Source organism: Rana temporaria (genome assembly GCF_905171775.1).
Source record: "Rana temporaria chromosome 2 unlocalized genomic scaffold, aRanTem1.1 chr2o, whole genome shotgun sequence".
NCBI classification, from domain to species: Eukaryota; Metazoa; Chordata; class Amphibia; order Anura; family Ranidae; genus Rana; species Rana temporaria.
The window spans coordinates 575,739-587,110 of record NW_024404417.1 but is presented as its reverse complement, the minus strand read 5'-3'; the positions used below and the strand labels follow the sequence as shown (position 1 = coordinate 587,110).

Below are 11,372 nucleotides of genomic sequence, written 5' to 3'. Positions count from 1 at the left end.
CCACAGAACAATCCAGATTTGGCGACAGCTAAATTTAACACAATTAGGAATGAGAGCAACTTACCTCTCTCATTCCCCCACTAACTTTAGCGTAGTGCCCTTACTGAAAGTAAAGGGGGCGCTACATACTCCCCCCCACTTGAAATGACACTGTCCCCAGTGTCCTAAGTAGGGATGAGCTTGTCGTTCGACTCGAACGTATGTTCGACTCGAACATCATCTGTTCGTACGTTCGATGAATTTCGAACAAAACATGTCGTTCGCGCTAAATTCGAGTGACGCGCGTCGGCCCATAATTCACTGCGGAGTTACGCGCTGTGAAGGGTTAATAACTCCTAAAAGCAAGACTGGCTCCCAATCAAAAAGATTTATTATTGCATATATATATATGGGGCACACTTCATACATAAAAGCATGTATATTGGTAGTGTTCCGATTTGGACTGAGCCACGTCTGGATTTTTATACCCTTTTCAGTGTTAACACACCCAAACTTCATATCTGCTTATCTGGTTATCTGTGTCTCCCATTCTGTTGTGACGTACAAATGTGACTTGACAATTACCATACTTAACATACAATTTGCTTACAATACATAATATATTATCTCATACTGCTAACACCTAAAATGTTATCTGTAGGCTTCCAATCCTTTAATGTGCGTGTCAAAAACTGTCACGCCAGTCTGCAATGCTGACAGTGAAATACTGAATTGCCAACTTGTAACTCAGCATTTGCTGAGCAACACGGAATATACTTTTTAATACAAAACAGAAATATATAGTGATACAGCATGATCAATTAATTCCCTATACAGCTCCCCCCTTTGATCATTGCCGATCACTAGTCTTCATTCCTTCCCACCAGCCTAAAAGAGACAAGAACCAAAGGTGTGTCAGATAGAGGACCCTTCACGACATCTATCATCTTGTACATGGAGATGCAAGAATATAAGTCCCCCATTCTCACACACTCATCCTCATCTACAGACTTCCTGGTGTAAAGGAAGGTTACAATACTTTAGCTCCTTACTATGCTCCTAAGTAATAGACTCCTGTCCATTCCCTCTCCTCTACCGACATTCACGAGCTGGAGTAGCCATGCCCATGAACTGGGTAAATGTTACCCTCAAAGAGCTGGAATTAATAGGACGGAGTCACTCAAGCAAGCTTAAATTTCATTTAGCCATTGCACACTCTAACTAAAATTCACATGCCTCCTTTTATCAGACACAACTCCACCATCTGTCTTAAATTAGATACAAAAATGCAATTCCCTTCATTACTCAGGTGAACCCCATCATCTCGGAAGAGATCAAGCTGTTCTCCTTCCAAAGAATAATTATGGTACATACATCCCTTTTCTCTCCATAGAAATCTCTGTAAGACATTATTTATTCTCCTTCCCCTCCACTTTGCTCCCTGGCTCCAACAGGGTCGGAGAACAATGGAAGAAAATATCAGAATAGTGTCAGGATAATACTCTGAAAGCCACCTTAAATCCTCTTTTATCCAGGAAATCAATCCCAAATTACTTTTTCTCCCTACGTCATTACCACCTAAGTGGATGATAATGCCAAAAGGAGTAGGACAATGATCAGCCGCTTCCCCTAAGAATGGCTTCAAGGCCCTCCAGCGCATTCCCCTAATACCACCCCAGGATACTTTTATCTGACTGGGATCACACCCCAAATTTTCCATCCCCATCTGTAATGCCTTCTTCTCGGCCCAATGTATATATGAATGTCCCACAACCCAAATTTCCCGTATAGTCTGTTCATCCTCCAATATTTGAAGTGAGTCATCAGCATGAACAGACTCCGTATTCACGTCCACGGGCTCTTCTGAACTGGGTAATGAACTTGGTCCGGCAACACAGTTTAATTGTTCTAGTTCAGAGTTCCTGGTAGGGATCGTAGGGCTTAGAGAATTCCCAACTGCTTCGTACATCATCCGTTCAAGTGATTCCTCATTTCCAGATTCAAATTCTAGTTCAGGCATTTCTGTTTCATCATTCCAGCAAGATGGGCAACTGCAAGGACCATCAAACACGGAATATAGGTTTGGCATTTGTCTTTCTGCCATTTTCTTCCTTTGGGAAAGCAAAAGAGACATCTGAGATTTTCTTATCAGGTTTTATCTTTACCTTACACATTGCTGCACATGCACTCATGACTATCTTAAAACATATGTACAGACATAACACGGCTCCCAGGATGACCCCCCACAATTTTAAGTAACCCTATCAAGAAGGTTTTAAACACTTCTCCTATTCCTTTGAACCAGGATAAAGGGTTTAACCAGGACAGCCATCCCCCTCCCCATTCTGATAAATCCAATGTATGATTAGAAATATTCTGCACTTTCCCGTGCAGTTCTCCTGCTGCCTCTAAATGTTGTTCTACATCATAGCTATTGTCAATTATATATGTACAACATTCTTGTTCAATAACTTTACACAACCCTCCTTGTGAAGCAAACAATATGTCTAATCCCATATGGTTAGCAATCACCTGTCTTCGGATCTCTATTAGCTCATCCGTTTCTTCCTTTAGGGCCTCTAAAACATGTCCCAACATTATGTTAGTAGCATTAGCATAATCATTCAACCTATTAGCCATTTCATGTCCCCAGCCTGTGAATGAGGGGGCATAAGTCCATGTTTTGAATGCCTCCCCGAACAAAGACACTGAATACTTTTTCCCTATTCGTTCTATTTCTTTCTGTGCTGTTGTGGTAACTGTGTACACCTTATCTTCTGCAGATCTTTTAAGTCTTTTCCCTTTATGTAATTCTAATAATTCTGTAGTATTAACAACTCTAGTGGTGTAAATCAGCCTAGCAAGTACACAAGTACCATTTGCTTTTACTGGTAGCCACTTATAGGCCTTCCGGCCACATACATAATAATATGAGGCTGGCAGGACTCTAGCTTCTATGCTTATGTGATGAATTGTTAATTGGGAATCGACTATTTCTTTTAAAGAATGATTGTACATATTTAAGTCAGTGAACTCATAATCCTTCTCACATTCATCATTTATATTCAATTCCTTCAATGTCCTCTTTAAGGTCTCATTAAAGCAATTAGAACAATCCTTGAGGCACTGACACATAGTTTGATTTTCTATGTTAAAACAACCATTTACCACAACCTGAACATTCCCAGGGTCTTGATAATAATGTGTAATCCCCATTTCAATCCTTTCTGGATCCACACTATGGTTAAGAATTAGTCCTATTCCTTTTCCCGATATTCCCTGCACCAACAACCCTTTTTCTTCTACCAGTTTCCAAGGTTTCTCAGCTAAGGTACTATTTGCTGTCTCTTTTGTCAGTAATGCATAAAATAAATTGGGATCTGTAACTGCTAGAGCTACTATAGGTTTGTGTCTAACACTTGGGGAATCATAGAACACACCCAACAGTTAGAAAGATTGAATTGAGTACTGATCACCTCATGTAGTTGGATCATCCTATTCAGATAGGTTTGACCATCCACAAGCGTACACCATGCGACACTCAGCAGCAGCAAACTCCTCCAGGCACTCATGATCCTTCATCGGGTAGTTTTAAACACAGCACAATTCCTTGTTCGGTGTTCCTGCAATGACTAGAGAGATATGATCACATTCTGAGCAGTGTCTTGCTGAGGACACAGAATCCTTAGGCAGGAGAACTAGTCCTACTGCTCAGATACAATTGCAGCATGTACACGTTTACAATGTGAAGCATGTATCCAAGTGTCCCTGTCGTGCAGCTTTACTGCTGTAGCTGTAGTAAGCAACACTTGATAGGGTCCTGTCCACCTGGGATCCAGACCCCTCCTCTGATGCTTCTTCACCATTTCCCAGTCACCTGGCTGCAGGTCATGAGTTCCTTCAAGGGTATCTGGGTCTGGAAGAGATGAATATACTTCCTTGTGCAATTGATTTAAATGCCTGTGTAACCCGATGACATATTCAGTGAGTGACCCGTAGGACTTTGCCAAAGCCTGTGGATAGTATAAGCCCGTTTTTGGTACTGACCCAAATAATATTTCATAGGGAGAAAGTTTCCCTTTCTGTTTTGGTGTAGTCCTCAATGCAAACAAAGCTATAGGCAAACCTTGTAACCAATTTAGTCCTGTCTCAGCTGTAATCTTGCTCAACTTGGCTTTTAATAGCCCGTTGTATTTTTCTATTTTACCACTAGCTGTGGGATTGTATGGAGTGTGCAAGCGTTGCTCGATGTTGAAGGCTGAAAGTACCTCTTTCATTACCTGTCCAGTAAAGTGACTTCCTCTATCTGACTCTAAAGTCTCAAAGACCCCATATCTACACACTACTTCCTGTATCAGCTTCTTTGCTGTTGCTGTGGCTGTGGCCTTTTGTATAGGCCATGCCTCCAGCTAGCCAGAGAAACAGTCCACACACGTAAGCACATACTCGTATAAACCTATCTTAGGTAACTGTATGTAGTCTATTTGTAATCTCTGAAAGGGGTACAAAGCTCTTGGGATGTGAGCTTGAGGTGTTTTTACCCGTTTTCCTGGATTATATTGTGCACAAATCAAACAAGCCTGGCAATACTGTTTAGCATTTTCCTCAATGCCTGGCGCATACCACAATTTATATATTAGATCAACCATCCCTCCTTTGGCTACATGAGAAGGGAGATGTGCCATAAAACAAAGAGAAGGGTACATTGAAGGAGGAGCACATGGCCTCCCATCCTCATGGAGCCAAACACCTGTAACCTCATTGTAATGACAATTGTTCTTTTTCCACTTATTGATTACCTCACGAGATGCCGCACTTTGCAATTGTTGTAGAGTTTGGATGTCTGTGTCCCCTTTCAGGAAATACACTTTCTCATCCTCACTCACCACCAGGGGGAGCAAGGCAGCTGCTTTAGCCGCCTCATCTGCCCTTCGGTTGCCCATTGCAATGGCATCTGTCGCTGTCGTGTGAGCCTTCACCTTGACCACTGCAACTGCAGTGGGCAAAATGATGGCTTCAAGTAGGGCCTTCACCTGAGTAGAGTTTTTAATGGGCTTGCCCTGTGATGTTAAGAAATTCCTAGTTTTCCACAGAATTAGAAAATCATGCACGGATCCATGAGCATAACGTGAATCAGTGTAAATATTCATTGACTTACCTTCTGCCAATTCACATGCTTTTATCAAGGCCTCCAACTCAGCCACCTGGGCTGAACAATGATTTGGTAGAGCCTTCTGGAAAATAACTTTTTCCTGATCTACCACAGCCAGACCAGTGACAGGAGAACCTTTCTCAGTATAATACCTGGAACCATCTACCCATAGTTCCAGCTCTGGGTTCTCCAGGGCAAAATCCTGTACCGTCACTGGGGGCTCATAGTAGGTCTCAGTTGTGTGACAACAATCATGTACCTCCTCCACTGGAGTAGGTCGATTAGGTAACAAAGTAGCTGGGTTTAAAACATTACACCTCTTAATGATAATATTACTTGGCGTAAGCAAAGCCAGCTCATACTTAGTTAACCTTGCAGCTGATAAGTGTTTTGTGTTAAGCTGTCCCAGAACCTGCTCCACTGCATGGGGGACCATAAGAATCAAGGTATTCCCCAAAACAATGTCAGCAGTTTTCTCTACTAACATGGCTGCCGCTGCTGTGGCCTTGACACAAGGTGCTGCTGTTGAGATCACAGGATCAAGAGGCTGGGAATAATATCCCACAGGTTTGTGCTTATCAGCAGATTTTTGTGTTAACACTCCAGATGCCTGATTACCTGATTCATGACAGAACAGGTAAAAGTCCTTTTTATAATCTGGAAGCGATAATGCCGGAGATGCCATTATAGCTTCCTTTAATGCCTCCACAGCCTGTGTCTCCTCAGCAGACAATTCAAAATGCACAGCCTTACCTGAAGTTAAAGCATACAATGGTTTAGCTACTTGAGACATGTTAATGTCAATGCTCTTAGAGACCTTTGATTTCTCGGAAGAGGGTATGAGCGTATCACCTCTTTTCTTTCAGAGGTTAAATGTTTACCTCCCTTAAAGATACAGTGCCCCAGGAAGACAACCTTGTCCTGGCACCACTGTAGCTTATCTTTAGCCACCTTACAATTCTGCTCAGCTAAAAATTTCAGCAAACTCAAAGAAGCCATTTCACAAATTTCCCTGGTCACTGCTGCCAAGCATAAGTCATCCACGTACTGAAGCAGTGTGACCCCTGGCGGCGCCTGCCATTGGTCCAACACCTGTTTCAATGCTTGATTAAAACAGCTTGGAGAAATGGATAAACCTTGGGGAAGGCGGAGCCAGGCGTATTTCTTTTGATCAAAGGTAAAACTGAACAGGTGGACACATGACTCATCCATTTTTACACTAAAATATGCATTTGCCAGGTCAATCACAGTGAAACAGCTGGCATCACTGGGAATACCTGACAGTAAAGTGTAAGGATTTGGCACAATTGGTACATCAGTTTCTATTATCTTGTTTATAGCCCGCAAGTCATGTACCATCCGGTACTTAACTGGAGCATTCTTATCGGTAGGTTTCTTTTTTACTGGATATAGAGGAGTATTGCATGGGGAGCTCATTTCCCGCAACACTCCCTTCTCCAAGTATATTCTTATTTGGTCCCTGATACCCTCCAGTTGCTGATAGGAGAGAGTATACTGAGGTAGTTTTGGTAAAATGGATCCTGGTTTCACCTTTACGCTGACTGGAGTCACATTTAGGAGGCCTATGTCTTCCTTGGACTCTGCCCAAAGTGACTCAGGTACGTCCAGCAAAGCTGGTGATGAGTTAGATGGTCTTGGGGCAGCCACCAAAACATGGAGACTGTCACACACATCTTGCTCTATTTCAGTCAGCGGAGAGGTGACAAAGACCCCTTCAGGAGTGTAACTGATTGTGCACTGTAATTTTGACAATATATCTCTCCCCAGTAAGTTACAAGGCATGGTATCAGACAGCAAAAATGTAGATTGTAATGTAACATCTCCAATCCTCACCGTCAGAGGGACAGTTTCTTTTAGAGTTGTTACAGAACCATCCAAACCAACCACTGTCCTTTCACCTGAGTGGGGGAGGGGTGGGGTGCATTGGGAAGACAGGACGGATTTTGACGCCCCTGTATCAGCCATCAGTGTGAGCTCATTATAGTAGGGCATCTCTGCCAAAGTAATTTTTACAAAAGCATCATTACCATCAGTTTCAGATATTACTGACCATACAGAGGCCTCCTCCCGTCAATCCCTTTTTCCCCATGCATCCCTGCCATTTCTCCTGGGTGCTCGGCAAAATCTAGCAATGTGGCCAGGTTTCTGGCAGTTGAAACACACACCCCTGGTCTTTGATCTCTCCTTGTCCCTCCCCTTTCCGCCCTGTGGGGCTTCTGTGGGTGGGAAGTAGGAGAGCAACACTTTTTGTGGCTTTCTTGCCTCCATGTCATCCATATTCTTTTGGATATGGGATGCCACTGAGGTCAGAGCTTGTAGGCCCATAGTCTTCCACTCAGGGTAACGGGTGGTTAACTTTTCCTGAACAGATTTCTTCAAACCTGTACCCCACATAGTAACAATCATTGAGGCCAGGGCTGGACTATCTGGATCCTGCCCAGTCTCCATGACTGCATTCCTAAAACTATCAGTGTATTGATGCACTTCCTCCTTACTTTCTTGTGACATAGAACTCACCTTATTCCAGGAGGCCGCTGGGAAAAATTTTCCTATGTTTTCTTTTAATTTTTCACATTCTGCCAATGCCAATTCTGGTGAGTCATCCCTGGTAATTCCCAATTCTGATGGTTTAATCAAAGCTGCTTCCTGTACGATAAGGTCTGTATCGCTCGAACCTGCTATACTTTTAATTATTCGCAAAATGTCCCCCCAGTTTGCTCTGTAGCTTGTAGCTATATTGCACAGCTGTTTAGCAAACAGATGAGGACTATGCCTGGGCTTGGGGATTGTATTTAAAAAGGTATTCATTTCCCCAGGAGTCCAGGGCATATGGTGAATGATAATCCCTGTCAATTCACCGTTACCATTGTAAGCTTTCTGCTCTCTTACTGGTAATACATTTCCTGCCCCCCTTCGTGTAGAAGTTATTACTTCCTCATCACTCTCTGAGTCAGGGGGAAGAGGGGGGTAAAGCCTTTCCTGCTGCATACTTACCCCTTGTACTGGTGTCATCCTGATCCTACTTACCTCTAGCGAATCGTCTGTACTCATCAGCCTGGACGGAGGCATGCTATTCCACCCTGGTGACTGATACCAGTTTTTACCCATAGGTGTATCTGGTATACATCCATGCATCACCTCCTCTCCCATTGGCGCAGATGCTTCTATAGCACCTCCCCCAAAAGGGGTAGATGATGTGATATATGGTGGTGGGGACTTACTGCTAGACACTAGCTGGTCAGAGACAAGCCTACTTGGGTCTCTGATGAGTGTCTTTGCCAACATATGTGTATTTGCAATCATCTCTTCTGATAACTCACCTTCCTCCTCCGATATTTTCGGCAGTGTAGCAATTAGGACTTTAGCTGTTTTCCCATATGCTTCTGCCTCCCATCTCGCCCATGCTGCAACTTCATTAGGTTCAGTCATCATACTCTTAAAATTATGATGCAGAGCTGCCCAGGTTCGGACGTCATAATTACCCTGTATTGGTACTGGCCAATCCGTTACTTTTGCCAAACTGTGCCATTTCTTTAGGTACTTTACTGCCCATTTCCCATAACGGGCCTTAACTTCCTCCCGGGGTGTCAATGGCGCCCCATAAACCTTAGTACCTCCTCCCACCTGATTCCCCATTACTGGATTGTCAGTGAGGTTCCAGTGATTTTCCTATGGGAGTTGGCCACCTCCCCTTGCGCTTTCTTCCACTGAAAGCACGCCCTCACCCCCTACTTGGAATGAGGCTATATCCCAGGGTCAATTTGCCCTTTTCTTAAACTGGACTATTATGGCACAGCTTGTCACAGTATGAATTGGAGGTCACAAACAGGGAAACCACGTTGCCTATCCCTCCAGATTTTTAACATTATACATACCACAAATATTGTAATATAACAGATGAACAGTGTATCTGCTATAACCCCAAGTTGCTCACATTCATTGCTTGGGCACATTAGCAAGATTAGGCAATCTTATGTATTCTTCCCCTTGTAGAGTTTTGTGCTCTGGGGGTATGATTTTCTCTCTTGGTCTAAGCAAAATTGTTGCCAACAGTAGCCAAGCAATTGCCCCTAGTAACACCGTTTATATTTCAAATACAAACAAAGAATTTGCACATGGATTACCAGTATCATTCATTTAGGCAAAATCTTACTTTACTCTATGAAATCCTGTTAATAGACACCCATTCATACAAGGTAGCTGTTAATACCTTTCAGTTAGTATGCATGAATATCAATACTTAGTATAGTTTATGGCATATAGACAATACACTGTTATTCAGAAGGCACCTGTGACGTCTCAAGCATTAAAGCGGCATCATACATGTATGAGCTTCACCCTGGGCTACAAACCCGGGCCTTCCAACTTTTGACGTTTTAGGCAACCCTCTTCTTCACATAAAACAATTTAGTACTCTGCGTTAGTTAAACAACAACAACAACATGGACAAAACAAAATATAACATACCACCAATCTTGCTCAGGCTCTTTGATTGCGTTTTGACACAAGATCTGTTCTCCCTCTGGCCACACAAATACAATTTGACATAAGTGATTTTATTCACGTTTTTTAGGGCCCGTCTCACGGTAGTTGTAGGTCAGGTGGACTACAGATCCTTGTGTTCAAATGGCAATCCGAGGTCACCGCACCATTGATGTGAAGGGTTAATAACTCCTAAAAGCAAGACTGGCTCCCAATCAAAAAGATTTATTATTGCATATATATATATGGGGCACACTTCATACATAAAAGCATGTATATTGGTAGTGTTCCGATTTGGACTGAGCCACGTCTGGATTTTTATACCCTTTTCAGTGTTAACACACCCAAACTTCATATCTGCTTATCTGGTTATCTGTGTCTCCCATTCTGTTGTGACGTACAAATGTGACTTGACAATTACCATACTTAACATACAATTTGCTTACAATACATAATATATTATCTCATACTGCTAACACCTAAAATGTTATCTGTAGGCTTCCAATCCTTTAATATGCGTGTCAAAAACTGTCACGCCAGTCTGCAATGCTGACAGTGAAATACTGAATTGCCAACTTGTAACTCAGCATTTGCTGAGCAACACGGAATATACTTTTTAATACAAAACAGAAATATATAGTGATACAGCATGATCAATTAATTCCCTATACAGCGCTGATGATTGGTCAAGCATGCACCATGACCTGCATGCTTGGCCAATCACAGCGCGCAAAAAATGAAGAACCATAATTGGCCAAAGCCAGTACAGCTGGCCCTGTTGTAGGGGGCCCCGGGCCAGCAGGGGCCCGGATGGCAACCCCTTTTTTAGGGGTCCGGAGGTCCCCAGGGGCCCGAAGACCCACAGGGTCCCAGATGACAACTCCCCTTTTTTTTATTTATTTTTTATAAAAAAAATATATATTTTTTTTAATACATTTTTATTTTAATTTTTATTAAAGGGCCATTTTTTTATTTTATTTTTTTTAGAGGTCCGGAGGTCCCCAGGGGTCCGAAGGCCCCCAGGGCCCCGGATGGCAACCCCCTTTTTTTTATTTATTTTTTATAAAAAAATATATATTTTTTCTAATATATATATTTTTTTATTTTTTATTAAAGGGACAATTTTTTTTTCTTAGGGGTACGGGGGTCCACAGGGGCCCGGAGATCCCCAGGGCCTGGGATGAAAACACCCCTTTTTTTATAAAAAAATAAATACATTTTTATATATTTTTTATTTTTATAAATGTTTATTTATTTATTTTATATATTTTTTTATTTTTATTTTTTCATTTTTCATTTTAATTAATAATTTGTAAAGGGCCCCCCTCCGCTTCTCAATTCGCGGCAGCCCCCCCGTTCTCTGCTCCAGGTGCCTACCAATGCCGCCAATCCCGTAACGTGCTGCAGAGACAGTTTCAAGGCGGGGCCAGGGGTGGAGCTAAAGGCGGGACCAGGGGTGGAGCTGAAGGGGGCCCCGTCAGGTAGGCTGTACGGGGCCCCATGATTTCTATCAGCGGCCCTGGGCCAAAGCCAGGGTGGCTTTGGCCAATTATGGCTCAGGGGGTTTAGTACACGCCCCACACTATATAAGGCCGCCTGTAAAGCGGCCGTGTGTAGTGTGTTCCAGCTTTGTTAAAGAGAAGTCAGTCAGACAGTTAGAGAGAGAGAGATAGAGACACAGGGCCAGATTCAGATAGCACTTATGCCGGTGTATCTCGAGATGCGCGGCATAAGTGTA

The 11,372-nt window shown here is 42.8% G+C and overlaps 1 protein-coding gene across 1 annotated transcript; it reads right to left on the bottom strand.

Moving 5' to 3' along the window:
• Nucleotides 1–1,181: 1,181 nt before the first annotated feature.
• Nucleotides 1,182–9,705, bottom strand: LOC120921660. Its single transcript, XM_040334177.1, has 2 exons — nucleotides 9,620–9,705; nucleotides 1,182–2,090 (listed from the first exon to the last, which is right to left on the bottom strand). Exon 2 carries the CDS (start codon nucleotides 2,081–2,083, stop codon nucleotides 1,208–1,210), a length of 876 nt encoding a protein of 291 aa, XP_040190111.1. The 5' UTR covers nucleotides 2,084–2,090; nucleotides 9,620–9,705; the 3' UTR covers nucleotides 1,182–1,207.
• Nucleotides 9,706–11,372: the final 1,667 nt, after the last annotated feature.

What these genes read in the sequence shown, in the direction of transcription:
- LOC120921660 (XM_040334177.1), bottom strand. Translation starts at nt 2,083, where the DNA reads ATGGCAGAAAGACAAATGCCAAACCTATATTCCGTGTTTGATGGTCCT.